This window comes from Saccopteryx leptura, chromosome 3 (genome assembly GCF_036850995.1).
Source record: "Saccopteryx leptura isolate mSacLep1 chromosome 3, mSacLep1_pri_phased_curated, whole genome shotgun sequence".
Lineage (NCBI taxonomy): Eukaryota > Metazoa > Chordata > Mammalia > Chiroptera > Emballonuridae > Saccopteryx > Saccopteryx leptura.
In genome coordinates this window covers 7,744,188-7,764,581 of record NC_089505.1, presented here as the reverse complement: position 1 = coordinate 7,764,581, position 20,394 = coordinate 7,744,188, and the positions used below count along the sequence as shown (strand labels likewise).

The 20,394-nt window shown below is 45.5% G+C and overlaps 1 protein-coding gene across 4 annotated transcripts in view; it reads left to right on the top strand.

The window, feature by feature from the left end:
* LOC136398667 (cation-independent mannose-6-phosphate receptor-like) overlaps positions 1–20,144 on the top strand; it is a 31,675-nt gene extending 11,531 nt beyond the window's left edge. For 2 of the 4 annotated variants that reach the window (XM_066372884.1, XM_066372885.1), the window contains exons 6-9: positions 592–753; positions 1,197–1,370; positions 2,553–2,732; positions 19,940–20,144. In XM_066372884.1, the coding sequence (XP_066228981.1) occupies positions 685–753; positions 1,197–1,370; positions 2,553–2,732; positions 19,940–20,137 (621 nt within the window). In that variant the 5' untranslated portion in view covers positions 592–684 and the 3' untranslated portion in view covers positions 20,138–20,144. Of the gene's footprint in view, positions 1–591; positions 754–1,196; positions 1,371–2,552; positions 2,733–4,559; positions 4,642–19,939 lie in introns of all 4 variants that reach the window. The other 2 variants (XM_066372888.1, XM_066372887.1) reach the window with 2 other exon arrangements.
* The last annotated feature ends 250 nt before the right edge of the window (positions 20,145–20,394 follow it).

Below are 20,394 nucleotides of genomic sequence, written 5' to 3'. Positions count from 1 at the left end.
ATTGTAGCTGGAGAGATGTCTGGAGATCTGTGATTCAGAAGCAATTCAGTCTTGTTTTGTAGAAGGATCAGTCCCTCCCCCAGCTATGGCCGCCTCCAGCACTGAATAAGTCAGCTTTTTAGGTCGTCTCCTGCATTCCTGTGCCCCTCACAGTCTGTCACTCTCCCCTTTCCACTTGGAAGATAAGCCGATCCTTTCAACACACCTCATTCCCTGGTCACCAGGCAAGTTACTGTGAGCAGCATACTCTGCTCTTTTCCCTGGAGTGAGAGCCCCTCTGGGCTCTCAGCCTCCCCCTCCCCCCTTGTTCCTGTAAGCAGGGGAGATTCAGGCGCTTCCTGCCAGGTTAGTTGTGGCTTCTTCTTTGCTCCTTGTTTTTTGAGAGCTGTTCCTCTAGTCCAGAGGTGGTTTTTCATGCTGATTGTTCCTAAATTGATTTGTATTCCAGTTTGGTGGTGAGAGCTGGTCGTCTGTGCGTCTGCCTACTCCGCTGCCATCTTCCCCATCCTGGTCAATTTTTTTTTAAATGCTGGCTTCACGTAATGTTTCCCTCTCTCATTGTCATCCCTCCCTGTTGCTGCTTCGATTTAGGAGGAAGATAACTCTACCTACAATTTCCGGTGGTATACCAGTTACGCCTTCCCAGAGGAGCCCCTGGAGTGCGTGGTGACTGACGCCTTCACCATGAAGCAGTATGATCTCTCCAGAGGTGGGGTCAGCCTGCCCTTGGCCCTGGCCTGGGCCCAGATCCAGGTAGTGCTGAGGTTCTGTAGGCTTTGCTGGTGAGCGTGTAACTGGGCCACTGATCAAAAGTCGAGTTAGTTCTGGGGTGCAGGACCCAGATGGGGAGTCCCAAGCAGAATGCATTCTAAAAGCGGTCTGGTAAACTATATGATAGTAACTGGTCTTGACGCCACAAAGCCTTATCTGTTGTTTAAATCATTAAACAGCATTGTTAAGCAGCATTGTTTAAGTCAGTGACTGTCTATCCCAAGGGGCGAGGGCAGGTCCGGGTGTGCTGAGTGCTCACTTGAGCAGAAGTGGAGCATACTCATGGGTGTTGTGAGTCCCGGTGAGCCCACCTCTGTAGTGTGTTTGCGAGGGCCTGCCTTGCTCTGCGTTTCTCTAACTACTTAGAAATTAATTGTTAGGATGAGGCCTGGAGGCCAGATTAAGCATACCTTTTGCTCTGTAAGTTTAGTCTCGCGAAGTCGGAAGACGGCCCTGATGGAAACTGGTACGCCCTGGACAGCGCAGGAGAACACAACATGTGGAGGAAATACTACATTAACGTGTGCCGGCCTCTCCGCCCCGTGCCGTGCTGTGATGGCTATGTGGCCACTTGCCAGATGAGATACGAAAACTGTCAGGTGAGTCGGCCCGCCCGCTCGTCCCGGTCTCCCTCCTGCCACGCCTTGCGATGGGCAGCTGTGGTTATTTTGGACTCCCAGATTAAAGTGGGGCTGGCTGCTAACACGAGGTGCCTCCCATGGCTGCGACTGAATGTGAATCGTCATTCAGATTTGAACCCCAAACAGGCGTTGGCGTTGGCGATGGCGAACCCGGGTCACAGATGGGGGCAGAACGTTGAACCGTAACTCCGAAGTGTCCTGGAGCAGTAGACCTCTAGAAAGAGCAGTTCTTGTTACCGAAAGCTCTCGCTCCTGGCCGGTGGGGGGGGGGGGGGGACTGGCTTGGGAGAGTCACTGTGGATGTACTGGGTCCACGTGATTGCTTTGGCCAGGATACCGAGTGGCCTTTTGTCATGGTCGGGCACAGTTACTGCCAGCAGCGCTTGGGTCTGTTCCCATGTGGTCTTTACCCGTCAACTCTTAAAATAAAACCGGCCGTGTGCTGCTGCTTTAGAAATAGCCCTGTGAGAACATCCTCTGCCTGGCGCGGTTCGGTTGTGACCTCGGAGGTGTCTGGAGTGCTGTGGGGAAGGACCGAGTCCCATGTGGCGCCTGTGTGAGAGTGTGTGAGCCCATGCGAGCGCCCTTTGTGGGAGCCGGGGCCTCAGGACAGCCAGCGCGCGGCGCTCAGGAGTCTGCACTTCTAGAGCCCTGTTCTTGCTGACATCTGTTACCCTGAAGTCAGTAACTGAAGCGCTTTCTCGGTCACTTGGGACACGGGCAGAGTGGTCTGACATGCACGTTTCCCACTGAGGCCTAGTCTGTAACCCCACCCCCACACGTGGGGGGCAGGGCCATGTGGGGCCGGAAGCTCCTGGCTCCAGGAAGGTGGACCAGGTTTGAGTTCTGCCCCTGATGCCTGTTAGAGGGGAGACAAGACTCTGTGTCTGAACCTCATTTTCCTAGTTGTAAAGACAACAGTCTACGAGTATGAGACACTGTGAGGATTTAAGATTGTATTCTAAGTGAGGTCTGTGTACGTAGAGGCACGTACTTCCCTGTCTGTAGGGCTGTATGTTCCATGTGCACTAGCGTAGCACTCACAGCAATCTTGTAGACCGCAGACAATCGTGAGTCACAAGAACCCGTTGTAGCAGTGTTGTAGTCAGAGGGGACCCTAAGGGACGTGTCTGTCTACAGGGTGTGTTTACCAAAGTCGTCTCCATCAGTAACTTTGGGATGGCCACGATGGGCCCCGCCGTGGAGGTGAGCGACACCCTTCTGTTAGAGTACCTGAATGGCTCAGCGTGCACCACCAGCGATGGCGTACAGACCACCTACATCACCAGGATCCATCTCGCCTGTTCCCGGAGCAGCCTGGTAGGCGGTGCCCATCCCGGACGGGGTTGCCCTGGGGTCTTTCTGGAACCAGTACCACCTGGTGTATTCTCGAACAGAGGTGAACAAGTCTGTGTGGGAGGCGGCATCGGGTTGCCCTGACTTCTTCTCAGGTCAGCATGAGATGGAGACATGAGGAGGCAGGGAGCTCGTCGTAGGGCTTTTGTGTCTGTGCTTTCTGAAGTTGAAGCCAGTGCTGTTGTTGCTGGTATGTGACAACGGAACTGGGCGGTTATCTGTAGCTCTGAGCTTTCTCTCCGAGTTTTCCAGGCACCGTCCTGCCTGTCCGTTCTTGCCAGCGGGTTGGCCGAGGAGCCTGGCAGCAGAACAGGTCTGAGAGCTGGTTCAGGGCTCGCAATTCACAGGAACGGGGAGGCTCAGTTTGGCACCAGCCCATGGGCGGACAGTGAGGGGCGTACATGTAATGTGTTGGCAAAAGAGAATAAGAAAGTAGGGCCGGAAGTAGGAAGGTGATGGCGACCCTTTGGCGCTGGGTTCCTTAGGAAAGGCAGAGCGGGAGGAAGTCTCCAGGCGTAAGTTCTTCCAGGCCGGTCTACACCGTCCCGACTGCTTTAAAAAAAATAGGGCAAAAAATATATACCCACGTTTACCATTTTAACCAATTCTTCGGTGTTCAGCTCAGTGGCACTCGGTATCTCCGCAGTGCTGAGCATCCATCACCTCAGGTTTGATAATTCGCCAGAAGGATTCTAAGAATGTGTCACAGTCACAGAGGGGGATATTGGTCAAGGGAAGTCACGCAGAGGGCGGGGGCGGACGGGACGGTGCTCTGTGATCCCTCCCTGTGCGGTCGGGGGGTGTTATATCCCCAGCAAGTGACAGCGTGTGCTGTGCATTGCCAGCCAGGGGGACTGGCTGCCTCTCGATGGCCAGGGCTCTTATTGGGTCTCTACTATGTAGGTTTGGTTGGTTGGTTGATTGGCCACCTGGTTTGTTGATTGGTTGGTTGGTTAATTGGTTGGTTGGCTGGCTGATTCGTTAATTGATTGGTTGATTGGTTGGCTGGCTGGTGGTTGGTTGGTTGCTTGGTTGGTTGGTCTGCTCCCGGCAGGCTGATAACGTGTGGCCAGCAATCACTCCAGATCATACTGTTAGCTGAGGTCAAAGGCCAGACCTCTGTCAGGGCAAAGTTTAAGTCTGTGTTGCACACTGACTTATGGCAGGGGCCCCATAGTATGTGCTCAGTACTTGTGGAGAAGAACACATGTGGACTTTTTTTTTTTTCAGAGACACAGTCAGAGAGAGGAATAGACAGGGACAGACAGAAATGGAGAGATGAGAAGCATCTATGATTAGTTTTTCGTTGAGTGTTAACAACACCTTACTTGGTCATTGATTGCTTTCCCATATGTGCCTTGACCGAGGGCCTTCAGCAGACCGAGTAACCCCTTGCTCGAGCCAGCAACCTTGGGCTCAAGCTTGTGAGCTTTTGCTCAAAACAGATGAGCCCATGTTCAAGCTGGCGACCTTGGGGTCTCGAACCTGGGTCTTCCGCATCCCAGTCTGACGCTCTATCCACTGTGCCACCGCCCAGTCAGGCCATATGTGGACATTTGATGAGGGACCCTTATGCATGATTTGAGGTCTGGGAAAATTTCTTAGAGACTCTGGAAAGATAAGCTCGGCCTGTCATTGAAATGTGGACGGTAGCGTCGCTGTGGTTATGTGCACGCCTGCCTTTTTGACAGATGATCTAGATGTGGTGTTTTCCTCGTCCTCTAAATGTGGAAAGATAAGACAAAAACCATCTCTTCCACTATCTTCTTTCGCTGCGACCCCTTGGTAAAGGACGGGATCCCCGAGTTCAGCCATGAGACTGCGGACTGCCAGTACCTGTTCTCCTGGTACACCTCTGCCGTGTGTCCCCTGGGTAAGTGCGGCACCCCGGCATTGACAGGAGCTATCTGTCCATCACTTTCCTCTCTGATGAGGGGGGACACTGGTCCCCCAACTCCTCCCTCAAAACTTAGCTCAAGGGTAAGTTTTCCACCCAGTGTTTTATTGAGGAAAACATTGAGACGTGAACAAAATCTGGAGCAGTGCTAGGTCACTGTCACTGCCCTCCGCCACCCTCGTTAGCACCGGCTAGCAGATGGAGCCCCTCGCGGTCAGCAGTTTTTAAGTCAGAACCCAGTAAGTTTTGTCATCAGTTGCCAAAGCAAATGTGCTGTGATTGATTAGTTCTCCAACAAAAGAGAAGGAATCTTTTGGCTTAATGGTGGTATATGTAAAACGTCAGTCTTTTGATGTAGACAGGACAGAAGACAAGACAGGAATGCAATGAGGTAAGAAATAAGAAAGGCAGAGGGAAGAGAAAGGCAAGCAAAGGAGATTGCATATATGCAGAAGTGATGGTAACAAAGACAGAAGTAGCAGCAAAGGAGGCCACGGAATATCATCAGCTCTTGTGGACAGTGGCAAGAGTGATGCAGAGGTCAAGTCCAGAGTGGCTAGCAGTAGTCCAAGGGTGTCAGATATCATGGATACTTAAGTCTTCACACATGTGCATATTTCTGAGAAAGCATTTTATGTCAACTGTAAATCATTTGTTTCTTTGTTAGTTTACTTTCTCATTTGTGGTTGTCTAATCTGTAGCAATAATTTGTGCCCTTTAAGTCTCTTGTGCTCTCAATGATTTAGATGAAGCCTCTGGGTGCTCTGGTACTGCCTAAACCACAGTTTTACAGGCCAAGTAAAAGAGAGTTAGAGAGAAGAAAAATACCATTATAAACATCTTAGTTATCCAGAAGATATTTATCTAGCCTCCTTAACCACTATACTCTCAGAACAAAGGAGTTAACAAAAACACACCTGAAGAGCTCAGTAGAGGATGCGAAACCACACAGTAACCTTTACGCAGATTACTCCTTGGACACTCCCCTGGCTCAGAAGTGTGGCACTTCCTTCTCTTAACCGAGCCGGACATCCCTGCTCCCTGTGGGTCTGTCCCTGCAGAGCCTGCATATTGCCTCAACCTGGCTCTCCAGGCAGCTACTACTGGTCTTTTGAGGTCAGCATGCAGCTTGAATATCATTTGCCGTTCTTTTCTTGCATTGTTCCCAAGATCGTTTTATTCTTAGTTTTAAACAAGTCTAACAAGCATAGCTAGTATTTTCGAAGCCGACTGCAGAACAGAACAGCACGATGCCAGGTGGGAGAGGCATATGATAAATGATAGCCAAGGAAGTGACAACAGGGGACTTTGAGGGAGGCACAAATTGTTAACCCCTATGAACATCATCTCAACCCACAAAGTAGGTGACCCATTCAATGTCGGAATAAGGGAATGTGATGTGGCAGGAAGAACATGGACTTTGCCCTAAGACAAGTCCGGTACAAGTCATAGGCCTTTTGCTGGTAGCACTGTGATCCTAGGCAGGTATTGGAGTCACCTGAACATTGGCTGCTCCAATACACCACGTCCCCTCCAAGTCACTGTAAATACCCCGCAGGGCCTGCTGCTGCTGTAGGGATGGGAAGAAAGATCAACTGACCATCTTGCTCTCTAGGCACACCTCAGGCAACAGCTCACCTGAGAGCACAGCGATCAAGAGAGTGAGCTGGGTTCCAGTGTTGGTGTCTTTCCGAACTGTGTGACCTGGAGTACGCATTTCTCCTGTGCTGGGATATCTCTAGGGCACACCTCACAGGGTGTTGGGAATGGTAGAGGCAGTGATTCCGGTCAGGTTCTTAACATGGGGACTGCTTATAGTAAGTTCTCCAAAAATATTAGCTTTCATTATTATCCTAAAATAAGCTGCCCTGCTTCCTCTCTAAAATTATCACTGTTTGTCCTGTGTCAAGTTTTAGTGAGTTCTCTGACCTATAATTCTCATTAAAATAAAAAATTTAATCTCAGCCTTAACAAAATCTATTGACCATTTTCTATTTTTCCAGCACAGAGATTTCCCTCCTAAAAATGAGTGGCAAAGGTCTGGCGGTGTTTAAAATGCCTGCATTAAAATTCTTAGGAGATTGTGGGCATTTGCTGGCTTCTTCCATCAACTTGGGAAGGACCTCTCCCTGAGTCACATACTATAAATCTATTATCTTCATTTTATGTTTCTCTAAATTGTCCCTCAGAATTAAAAAGAACATAATTTTGAAAGCTGGTGTTCCTTATTATTTTTATATGTAGTCCATAAAACCTCATTTATGTGAGATAATGGAAAAACATAGTGAAAAATCCAGCCTAAAAAAATAAATTTGAGAAAAATGGAGTTTTGTACTCTCAAAGAAAGTATTTTAGGCTAAGATATAAATAGGTATTAACAAGTCATAAAGCTAAGTTTATTGAAACTGTACTTCATAAACCCTGATTGTTCTATATTACATATAAGTATAAGATATTTGGGAACATAATAAATTTACTTACTAAAACCAGAAAGTAAAGATTCTTAGAAATAACCTAGATTTTGCCAACTTACAAATAAAAAAGACTCTAAATAGTTATTTAAAGAAGTAATACTTTTTAATATTAATGACATATATTTTAGTTGGGTAACTACATGAGATTAGTGAAGTGTAAATGAACAGGGTTTTATTTGATAAGGCAAGTTAAAACAATCCATAAAATAAACAATCCAATTATTTTTTCTTATATCAGCTTTCAGACATCTAGGGCTTAGGTTTTGTTTTCTTTGAGCTGTATATTGATAGAATTTTATCAAGGGATGCCAGGAGTATGAAGTTGTTACTCTTTCCATCGAAGCAGGACGTCACAGATTATCTTGTCCAGGAGGCCCTGGTTTTCTAGCATGATTTCAGAGCCTGGATTCGGGAGCTAGACTGCCTATGTTCAAGGCCTGCTTTCCCCTTGAAGCTCTGTGACAGGGAGGTTACTTCGGGTCCTTCCTCTGTGAAATGAAGCTGATTATGGAATTTGCCTCACAGAATTACAGAAAGATAACATTGAAAACAGTCTGGTACATAGTGAACTCTCAGTTATCACTGTAGGTGACCTGGTATTAAAAAAAGTTTACTCACATTTAATCTCGTGGAAACAAGTTAATGAAGTCCAGTTTAGATTATTAGTTCAACTGTACTTACTCTTTGCCGTATCATACACTGCTCACAAAAATTAAGGGATCAGGGAACGTGCAGATACTCCATTACTTTCAGCCTTTTGCAAAAGTTGGTTTGTCATCTCATTTGCATCGTCAAACAAATTCTTTGATTTGTAGTTTCCTTTTCTGTTGTTCTTGTTTAATTAAAAAAAAATTAAATGCTTCTTTATAGCTGCATATTCATTTTGAAATATCCCCTAATGTTTGTGAGCAGTATATCATTATATCATATTTTGTGTATTGTAAAATGATTAACATATCTCACCCAGGAGATCATTTTATTTATTTATTTATTTATTTATTTATTTATTTATTTTACTGATAGGAGGGGAGGCAGAGACAGACTCTTACATGTGCCCTGACCAACATCCACCTGGAAAGCCCACTAGGGGGCGATGCTCTGCCCATCTGGGGCGTTGCTCAATTCCGAGCTTCCTCAGTGCCTGAGGAGGAGGCCATGGAGCCATCCTCAGTGCCCTGGGTAGCTTTGCTCCAATCGGCCCTTTCCTTTTCTTCTTATTCATCTCCACATCACAAGAACTGTAGACACTGCTTCTAGAACCTGTCTTGAGTCAGTTTCTGGCTGTCTCCATGATCACCACTCTTTTCCAGACTACCTCCAGCTGTCCTCTTGCCTGGACGGTTGCAGTAGCTTCCTGAGTGGGGTGTTGCTTCCACGCCTTTCCTCATACGATCCACTCTTTACTGAGAGCACCAGTGCTTGCTCCTGGTCAGACACACACTGAACCACAGGATCACTCTTGTGTAAAACCCATTCTCCCTTGAGGTCCAGACTGATCCTGGTGAAACGAGCCTAACCATGACACTACTACTATTTTCAATTTTCCAGGGACTTCTTATCAACCACCATCGGAATAGAATTCAAGCTCTTGACTCTGGAACAAAAGATTTCTAGGCTCTGACCACTCTCTCACCTCTTCACTTAGGCCCTTGTACTAACTGTGGCCTCTGCCAGTAATACCCTCACCCCCATCTTCTCAGCACGGCCTCCTTCTGGACTTTCATGCCGAGTCCAGCCTGAGCGTTCCTTCCTGGGAGATGCCCTCCTTCCTTGTCCAGTGAAAAGCATCTTCCCAGTCGCTATCACATCACCATTTTTTTTTTTGTATTTTTCTGAAGCTGGAAACGGGGAGAGACAGATAGACTCCCGCATGCGCCCGACCGGGATGCACCTGGCATGCCCACCAGGGGGCGACGCTCTGCCCCTCTGGGGCGTCGCTCTGTTGTGACCAGAGCCACTCTAGCGCCTGGGGCAGAGGCCAAGGAGCCATCCCCAGCGCCCGGGCCATCTTTGCTCCAATGGAGCCTCGGCTGCGGGAGGGGAAGAGAGAGACAGAGAGGAAGGAGAGGGGGAGGGGTGGAGAAGCAGATGGGCGCTTCTCCTGTGTGCCCTGGCCGGGAATCCAACCCGGGACTTCCGCACGCCAGGCCGACGCTCTACCACTGAGCCAACCGGCCAGGTCCCACATCACCATTTTTGATGTCCTGCATGGTATTGATCACATTCTCATTTGTTCTTATTTATTCATTTACTGTGCATTCGTGTCTTTGTATATTATCAGCTTTGCTCCAACCAGAACATAAATTACAGGAGAGCAGGGATGTGTTTCTGTCTTCCTTACAGCTCGGTGTGTTATCCTTTGTGTTTGGTGACAGTAAACACTCAACAAACATATGTGGAATGTTAGCTAACATCCCGGGTTTGATCCCCAGCCCGGGCACACAGAAGTGACCATCTGCTTCTATTCCTCCCTCTCCCCTTTCTCTCTCTTTGTTTTCTGCAGCCAGTGGTTCGATTGGTTCGAATGTCAGCCCCAGGCGCTGAAGATAGCTCGATTGGATAGGGTTGACGGGTGGATCCTGGTCAGGGCGCATGTGGGAGTCTCTCTCTCTCTGCCTTCCCTCCTCTCAGTTGAAAAAGGAAAAAAAAAACCAGTTTGGGTTGGTGGCTGCTGCCCAGGTGTGAAATCCACCAGTCTGCTGCCGATGGTATAGTTTAGGTTGGGTCCACCACCTGGTGTGCTGGTAGTCTGGTGGTCACCCTTTCCCCTGACAGTGTCTTCTAGGAACTGTTGTGGACCATAAATGGCAAAAAGCCTTTGTAGATTGGAGGCTTAGCAAAAGGCTAAGTTCTCTCCCCTCCATCTCCATATTTGCCTATGATGCTGAGTATTTGCACCCACTTCACTTGCTTCCTTAAGTTGCTGGAAGCAATTTACATGCCCTTCCTCTGACTCTTTATTTGTTTTCAGATGTTGGTAAATTTCACTAATGTATTGGTTTATGCCTTGGTGTAGAGTTCCTGTTGTAGCCTTGGATGTGTAACTTTGTATCAAGGACTTCCTTGATTTGCATATGGCTATATAATAAAGTGAACTGGGGCTATGGAGCACTTGGATATTGCCATCAGCATTTGAAGAGTCCTCCTGGTCCCATTTTTTCTGGATGAGTATGTTTCCTTAATTCCGCACCGTTATTAGGAGCCGTGCTGGTCCGCGGCAAGGAACTGGTTACTGTCCCTACAAACATCCCCCTTGCATTTATTGTGGTCCTCAAGAGCTCCCCCTCCCAGGTAGTCTGGGTCTCGCAGCATCTCCTGCCCTTGCGGTGGTGCATGCTTCCTTGTTTCTTTGTCGTGACTACCCTTCTCCTTCTGGAAGGCGGGCCTGACCGAGGTTTCCTGGGAAGGTGGCTGGAGCCTGTTCATGAGTTCGGATCCCTCCTGCCACCTTCTGAGATGCCTGGAGGGTTGGGCACCTACCACCTTCCTATACCATGAGCTGACTCAGTGGTCTAAAGCTTTTAGGATTCTGGGGCCTGAATCTGTTTAAAAGAACGTGACATTATTATCCTATCAAAGCTGTTAGAACATTAACTAAATAGAAATCCCTTGCTTGCAAATAACCAAAAACCCAGCTCAGATGAATTAATATGACACAAGGAATTCATCATGCATGTGACAGAAATCCTCAGGTGGACAGCTCCAGGCACACTCAGTAGTCCCAGGTATAGGTGTCTCCTTTTGTCCTTGCACCGCCTTCCTGATGTCACTTTCCTCCTTCAACAGTCTCTTCAACACTCTAGACCGCTCCACCCTCTGTCACATCACAGCATCCACAGTTGTCCACTTCCCACTGCACCAGTCAAGGATGGGGACATGTCTCTGGGTGGCTCTTACAGAAGACTGGAGGCCTCCCGGTACCAGGGAAGGCTTTCCTCAGATCTCATTGGCTCTGACTGGGCCATGTGCCTATCCCCAAAACAATCACTGTGGCCAAGTGATAGGATGACTGTGGAGGGGAATAGAGTTAATCCTGCCTGAACCATGTTGGGGAGTGGGAGCAGGGAAGGCCACCGGCACCATGGCCCCTGCTGTGGGTAGGAAGGGCCATGTCACTGAGGCTCTGAGGGCACGTTGCCAGTTCCAGGTGGCACTTGCCAGGCATCTCTCTGAGGTGCTTGCTGTGCTTTGTCTCATCTGGCCCTCATAATGGCCTGATGACGTGGCCAGATGGGGATGCCTATTGTCTCCATTTTGCAGATGGGAAAACTGGTGGCTAGAGTGGTATGTGGGGGTCAGCTGCTCTCTTTGGTTCCTAGTTCAGCGATTTTATTATAAATCCATTTACTACAAGAATTGTTATTGTTTTGTTTTGTTTTGTGGAGAAAGGAAAGGTGGGGGAGAGGGAGAAAAGCACCCATTTGCTGTGCCACTTATTTATGCATTCACTGGTTGACTCTTGCATGTGCCCTGACTGAGGGTAGAACCCACACCCTTGGTATGTTAGGAGGATGCTCTCACCAATGGAACTTCCTGGCCAGGGCCTGCAAGAATTTTTAAAACATGCCATAGCTGACTATTTAGTCAGAGGTACTGACTTTTTATTCTTAGAGTATCAAATAAAAAAAAAAAGACAATAGTCAACACAGCAATAGCTGACTGGTGTGCATGAATCAAAATGATACATATATATTTTTTGTCAGATTGTCAGAATAAAGGAAATGTTCTTGATGTGCCGCGGAATTGTACTAATCTGTGTATTTGCCATGAGACGAAAAAGGGTGAAAACCGCCGCTCTGGTTCCTTCTGCAAAGCCCCAGGGTGTGTTCATGGACGTGCCCCCCACCCGCTCCCCGTATGTGTTCTCTCTATTCTACAAGAGAAACAGAAGCTTAGGAAGGTTGCTTAGGTACTGGGGTCCCTGCCCCGCTAATCGCAGGCACAGGAAGGATGTGATGGTGAAGGAGGCGCTCTGGCGGTGCCGCCTGCACACTGGAAGGAGGAGTTGGGTCGGAGGCTAGGTAGCAGGGAGATGCCCGTCAGTCCCCTTGTCCTCCGGAATCAGCACAGCACTTCCTGTTGGCGTAGGCGGGGCCCGCAGACCCCGGAGCCACAGCCGTGTGTCAGTCCCCCACGCCTCTACCCAGCATCCGTGGGCCTTTCCTCCCACTGGCTCATGCCCTCTCTTAGGGTCTCTGCCCCAGTGGCCCAGCCCTGCAGGAGCCTCTTCGGGGTTCCCAGCAGCACCCCCATCATGTATTCCCCACCTGGCGCTCAAGTGAATGAACGGGCTACCTGCTCCCCTGGCCTGGGTGTGTGGGGTGGGGTGGAGGCTTGGCTTTGCTGAGTGGGAGAAAAAGCTGATGCTCTTTGTAAAATCCCAGGTGCCTGTGACCCTGGCCGGGAATCAAACCCGGGACTTCTGCACGCCAGGCTGACTATCTACCACTGAGCCAACGGGCCCTCTGGGGCCAACTAGAATCTGTTTTTTAGCATTAGGCTTTTCCTTGAGAATAAATTTGCTAAATTAAAATGGAATTTCCTTCTTATAGTTTTTTTTATTTATTTTTTCTGAAGCTGGAAACGGGGAGAGACAGTCAGACAGACTCCTGCATGCGTCTGACTGGGATCCACCCGGCACGCCCACCAGGGGCGATGCTCTGCCCACCAGGGGGCGATGCTTTGCCCCTCCGGGGCGTCGCTCTGCCGCGACCAGAGCCACTCTAGCACCTGGGGCAGAGGCCAAGGAGCCATCCCCAGCGCCCGGGCCATCTTTGCTCCAATGGAACCTTAGCTGGGGGAGGGGGAAGAGAGAGACAGAGAGGAAGGAGGGGGAGGGAAGAAGCAAATGGGCACTTCTCCTATGTGCCCTGGCCGGAAATCGAACCCGGGTCCCCCGCACGCCAGGCTGACGCTCTACCGCTGAGCCAACCGGCCAGGGCCTCTTATAGTTTAGAAATGTATAAATTCAGAAATCCATTTGAAATTACTAGGTTCACTTTCACTTTTTCTGTATCTTTTTAAAATTTTTATTTATTGATTTTAGTGAGAAAGGCAGGAGTGGGGGAGAGACAGGAACATCGATCTGTTCCTGTGTGTTCGTTCCCTGAACGGGGATCAAACCAGCAGCCTCTGGGCTAAAGGAGGATACATTAACCAACCAAGCTATCTGGCCAGGGCTCCTGTATCTTTTATTAAGTATAACTGAGTAAATAGCATACTCTTCTCTTTAAAACTTTCCCTTCTGACCTATTTTATTTTGCTCTTCAACATAATTTGGATCAAGAAAATGGAGCTGCTTGTTTTCTTTTAACAGCCTTACAGGGAAGCTTTTCTAGATCAGGTCCTCTGCAGGTATCAAAGAATACTACATGATAATCCCTGGTCCTTTTGGGTGACCTTTTATTTTATTTATTTTTTTACAGGGACAGGGAGAGAGTCAGAGTCAGAGAGAGGGATAGACAGGGATGGAGAGAGATGAGAAGCATCAATCATCAGTTTTTCATTGGGACTCCTTAGTTGTTCATTGATTGCTTTCTCATATGTGCCTTGACCGCAGGCCTTCAGCAGACCGAGTAACCCCTTGCTTGAGCCGGCGACCTTGGGTCCAAGCTGGTGAGCTTTTATTTTTGCTCAAGCCAGATGAGCCCACGCTCAAGCTGGCAACCTTGGGGTTTTGAACCTGGATCCTTCCGCATCCCAGTCCTACGCTCTATCCACTGCGCCACCGCCTGGTCAGGCTGAGTGACCTTTTATAATTTAATAACGTTGCTATATGCCATTTCTACCCCTCATGTGTCACGAGAATCTTGTGAAGGGAAAGAGCACTGAACTCGGAGTCAGGAGACAGTGATCTGAAACTTCCCAGCTCCATTATATGACACCAGTTATTTAACTTCTCCAGGCAACATTTTCCTATCTGTAATCTGAGAGTGTTAGAGGTAAGTAATCTTTAAAATCCCTTTGGGCTCAGATTCTGATTCCAAGCACTTAGTATAATTTATTCCCTTTGCTAAAAAAGCCAATCAGATATTGAGGATAGCCGTTTATCTTTTTTAACTTCAAACAATCTTTAAAAAATTGGAGAGCAGCCTGACCTGTGGTGCAGTGGTTAAAGCGTTGGTCCGCAGTGCTGAGGTCACTGGTTCAAAACCCCGGGGCATGCCCTGGGAAGGCACATAGGAGAAGCAGCTATGAGTTGATGGCTTCCTGTTCCCCTCCCCACCTTTCTCTCTCTCTCTTCTCTAAAATCAATAAATAAAACTTTAAAAAAATTGGAGTACCAGAGCTTTTCCTTGGTTTATGAATAATGCATGGGGGATTGGGGAAAATTGACCTGGTTAGGATGGACTTGTTCTCACAAAATTTAGTCATTAGTTAGTTTTTCAAAATGTCTTTTTTTTTATTTATTTAACTCACATGTACAATTCTCCCATTTAAAGTGTATAATTCAATGGCTTCTAGTATATTATCAGAGTTGTACAATTATCACATTCAATTTTAGAACACTTTCATCACCCCCAAAAGAAACCCTATACCCTAACTCCCCCAATACCTCCCCCAGCCCCAGGCAACCACTTACTGTATTTCCCCATGTATAAGACGCACCCTTCCCCAAAAATTCGGGGTCTAAGAACTGGGTGCGTCTTATACACTGGTGTAGAAGTGTGGCATTTCAAATGCCATAGATGAAAGTGCGGATGAGGCAGTCTATGAAGACAGTGATTCATCATCAGACACAGATGAGGACAAGTTAATGGATGGTAATTTTGACAGTGATGAGAAGTTGTATGAATTTTATGATGAATAAAACTTGAGTTTAATAACCTTATGTAATACAGTATATTCTTTTTTTTTTTTTTTTTTTTTTTCAAATTTCCGGGCCCCAAATTAAGGTGCGTCTTATACATGGGAGCCTCTTATGCAGGGGAAATACAGTATCTACTTTCTGTCTGTAGCTTTGGCTGGTCTGGATGTCTCATGTAAATGGACTCACACAGCCTGTGGTCTATTGCTTTGTTTTACTGGCTTCTTTTCCTGTGCATAATGTTTTCAAGGTTCGTCCATGTTATACCCTGAATCAATATTTTTTGCTGAATAATATTTCATTCTGTGGATGTACAACATTTTGTGTACCCATTTATCAGTTGATAGATATTTGAGTTATTTTTGGTTATTACAAGCAGTAATTGCTGTTGTGAACATTCAGTCATGTACAAGTTTTTGTTTTTTGTTTTTTTTCTGGATGTGCTTTCAATTCTCTTATATATACCTGGAGTGGAGTTACTGGATCATATGATAACTTGTGGTTAGCCTTTTGAGGAACTGTCAGACTTTTTGCCAAAACAGCCACAGCATTTTCCATTTCCAGCAGTGTATGAGCTTTCCGGTTTCTTACATCTCCATCAAACACTTATCTGTTTTTGTGTGTTTTTCAGTTGTGGCCATCCTAGTAGATGTGATGTGGTATCTCACTATAGTTGTGACTTACATTTTCCTTATGGCTAATGATATTGAGCATTTTTTCATGAGTTTGTTAGCCATTCACACATATTCTCAGGCATTCACTCACTTTGACAGTGATTTTTACAGGTAGTACAAACAGTCAACCATCTGGATAGTTGAAGTTTTCTACTTGTTTGTTGACAGAGCATGGTTATTTGTTGGAAACATACATATTGATGATCTCTGAGCTTTCTTGGCTTTATTTTATGCAGCTGTCTCTATAACTAATGATACTTACTTTACTGGACTTTTTCTTAATGCATTTGTGGAAAACTTGAGAGTCAACCTTGTATTTGCAGAAGAGTTAAGACTTCAGAATGGAGCAGACCTAGATTTGATTGGCCTGTCCCTTTACTGAATGTGTGATCGTGGGATGTTAATTGAGCCCTCCAGATTCTATTTCTACAATTGAAAAGTTTCTGACATGGAAGCACTAGTATGTTAGTTTTTGTCCTTCTCTGGGCAGAGTTGTGACCAGTAAGCTTCAGAAACAGACTGTTGTTCTCTGTTCTTGAAAATTCTCCAGAAGAGGAAAATACTCCAGCATTCTCCTTTCCTGTTACCTCTGTCTATATCTCTCTCTGTTGGTTTTCACAGTTATTTTGTGTAATCAGAGGACTGAGATATAACAAACTAGTTTTCCACTAAATTTCTTATAAAGCGGTTGAATTTTGCTATTCATAGTTGTAAAATATAACTGGAATTTTGGGGCCTTGATGTGAAATTAACTTTGCATTTCAAAGTGCCTCCCTTTTCTTTTCAGTATCCTGTGGTATTTAGTATCCTATTGATAACATGATCTCACCTGGTATTTAACCCTACTTTTAATTCATTTAAATAGTTATTCACTGTCCATTCCTGCTATTTATACCTTATATTCAGATGTTATATTATCAAAAATAAATTCCTTGTTATCTCTTCTCTTCTTAATCCTTAATACTAAGTTTTTAATATTTTGAATTATTTATTTTTAAATTACCATTCATTGATAATCTGATTTCCTTTCTACCACTCTTCAGAAAATTATAATCCCAAACACTCTTATTGTAGGAAAATTAAAAAACCCTTTCTTAGTCCTCATCCTCCTTGTCCTGTAGCATTAGATGCTGGTGATCACCCTTCCTTGATTATAGGTTCTCAGTTTTTTGTCTACCTCTCACTGCCCCCCGCCCCCCATTGATTGCTTTTCCGTCTCTGCCCTCTAATTTTGGCGATTCCCTCAGGTTCAGTCCTTAGCACTCTGCTCTTCTTGCTTGCCCCTAACCCAGAAAGCCCAACATTTCCCATGTCTCTAGTTAGCACCTCTATGCATGACTTCCAGCCTGAAGTTCTCAGCTGACCCAAATGGAATTCTGGTATTTCCAGCTGCTTCAAGAACATTTGCATTTGTAGCTCCTTTGTGGCCACTTTACATTCAACATATTTAAAACTGAATTTGTCAAATTCATTCCCTTTCCAACCCTCATAACTGCTTCTTTCTGTTAGTGGTACACTGTGGCTCTTCTGGGTGCAGAGTTCGAAACCTTGGACCCATCTGAGGGAGAGGTCCTGAAATCTTGGAGCCACTGGTGTGCTGGAGTCAGTTTACACAGGCTCACAAGAGCCAAATGTTAAATTCTGGGGAATTTTGTGAGCTTGTTGCTAAGCATAGCCATTGCTAAAAATTAAATTATATAAATTTACAGTTAAATACATTCTATTTAAAATAAAAGTAGTAAATACTCAAAATTCATCACTTCATCGTTATTTTTCTACATATTCTTATTGTCTGTGTTCTTGAGGTTAATTATGTCTTTTGTATTTCTGTGATGAAAACACTACATAATGGTGTGCAAAATGTACTTTTCTTTCCAACATCGCATTTATAATAGCAGCTTGCAAGTGGTCATGGTGGGAGTATTGACACCCTGAGAGTCAACAAATACCACAAGTCTGAACTGGGTGAATTGTTTTGTTCATTGTCAACTTCAAGTGAGGAAGAGAAATGCTTAAACCAGAAAGTGTGTCATATCTATATGACACATTGTACATTGAGTACATTGTAAACAGCTCAGAAATGGAAGAGTTGTTCTTTCAGTATTTGAAAGCTATTATGCGATTTATTATGAACTATTTTCTTCATTTGGGTACTCTACCTGTTACTTTATTCCTTAATACACATACACACAAAAATGCACAACTTGCATATTTTAAACTCTATGTCTTGTCTTATATGGTTTTCCTCTCTTCTTTCTTTCTTTCTATCAAGACATTTTGTAATTTTTCAAGTTTTTCTAGTTCGGGAAATCTTCTCAAATAGTTCCAGTTTTTATCTTTTCTAATTCCCTTTCTGTTTTTGAATTGTAGATATTATAACTGGAACGAACTATAATTCAGTTTTCCACACTAATTTGGAAACCTCAATATCCCAGTCTCTACTTGAAAAATCCCATTGTCTAGAAATCGACTACATCTGAAACTGGCCCTTTTATTGTTATCTAGAAAATGATTTCTTTTGAAAAGGAATTCTTTTCCTGTAATTTCTACTAATCTTCTGAATCTGTGTTGTGATTGTCACTCAATGAAGTATCATCACTAAATTTGGAATAAGTCAGAAGGCCTACTGCCATTTACCAAAGCTATGTGGTTAATATCTTAGAGCCTCAGTTTCGCTTATGAAATATGAGTCACAAATAAACCTCACAGGGCAGTTATTTGGATTCAGTAAATAAAAGAATATTATGGTTGATTATAAGACATAGAAGTTAAAAATACACATAGAAGTTCATGGAAAAGACTAAAATTCAAAAAGACCAAGTTGAAGGCCCTGGCTTGTTGGCTCAGCGGTAGAGTGTCGGCCTAGCGTGCGGAGGACCCGGGTTCGATTCCCAGCCAGGGCACACAGAGAAGCGCCCATTTGCTTCTCCACCCCTCTGCCGCTCCTTCCTCTCTGTCTCTCTCTTCCGCTCCCGCAGCCAAGGCTCCATTGGAGCAAAGATGGCCCGGGCGCTGGAGATGGCTCTGTGGCCTCTGCCTCAGGTGCTAGAGTGGCTCTAGTCACAACATGGCGACACCCAGGATGGGCAGAGCATCGCCCTCTGGTGGGCAGAGCATCGCCCCATGGTGGGCGTGCCGGGTGGATCCCGGTTGGGCGCATGCGGGAGTCTGTCTGACTGTCTCTCCCTGTTTCCAGCTTCAGAAAAATGCAAAAAAAAAAGAGAGAGAGAGAGAGAAAAAAAAGGCCAAGTTGAGGCCAGCTTCCCACCTGTGATGCTGGGCAAGTTATTTAATCTCTTGTGCCTCATTTCCTCATGTATAACATAGGAATAATAATAAAACCTGCCTGATAGATGTGAGGGGTAGATGGGATAACAGGGAAAGCATTTTGCACAGAATTGGAGTTTAACCATACATTTTTCCAAAGTGAGATTTGTTCTTTTATTGTTTCTGTTATAAAATTGAAATTATTTTTCCTAAAAGGAAAATAATTCTCAAATTCACTGTGAAGTATTTGACAAGAGAGGGGTTAAAGTAGAAGTATACCCTGTGAAACAGTGGGCAACTGGCATTTTAGTTTCCTTTGTAGTATCTCTGGAAGGCTTTTCTACCTCTGGCAGGACTCAACTGTCCATCATTGGCCATCGTATCTCATTTAGGTTCATAATAATTCCTGAGGTGTTTCAGGATGATTACGACTCCCCATCTCCTTGTCCAAACCTTCTTGAATACTGTTCAGGGTTGCCATAATGTGTAATAAATCTGGCTTCAATTTTAAAAACACAGCCTGACCAGGCAGTGGCGTAGTGGATAGAGCATCGGACTGGGATGCGGAAGATCCAGGTTTGAGACCCCGAAGTCGCCGACTTGAGCGTGGGCTCATCTGGTTTGAGCAAAAATTCACCAGCTTGGACCCAAGGTCACTGGCTCAAGCAAGGGGTTACTCAGTCTGCTGAAGGCCATGGTGAAGGCACATATGAGAAGGCAATCAATGAACAACTAAAGTGTCGCAATGCGCAACGAAAAACTAATGATTGATGCTTCTAATTTCTCCGTTCCTGTCTGTCTATCCCTGTCTATCCCTCACTCTGACTCTCTCTCTCTGTCTCTATAAAAAAAATAAAAAATAAATAAATAAAATGCCTTCATTAAAAACACACACTCTGGTAAATGTTCATATGCTGTATTCCAACCTGAAAATTCCTGAATTTACTGTTTCCAGTTTCAAATACTTAACTTCTGTTTACAGAGATTCTTTCGTAGAGAATAAAATAATTCAAGCTCAAATAAAAAGCAGTCTGTTTTACTGTTGTGCACAGGTCCGCAAGCACATCAGTGATCTCTATGAAGATCTGCGGGATGGCCATAACCTGATCTGTCTGCTGGAGGTCCTCTCGGGCACCAAACTGGTGAGCTGCTCTCTCCTCCTCATGTGTGACCTCACAGGTGGGGCCCTGTTTCTATCGGTCCATCGGGCTGAGTGGCGGGGCAAGCGGCCGTCATTGCTTTCCTTGTGACATGGGAGTCAGAAGCAGAAGAGATTATGGGTGGACTTTATTCCTATCTCAGACCTACAGTTTACATATGGTGTGATTTTATCTTAATCCAAAATGATGTGTCATCTATTCTCATTTCTTGATAGATTCAGGTATCAGTTATATTTCCATAACTGTATGCTTTCTCCTTACTTGTTTTTAAATCCATTTACAGATACTAGTAGTATTTTAGGAATAGTAGATTCATAAAAAATTTTAATGAGGTGTATTTTTCTTCT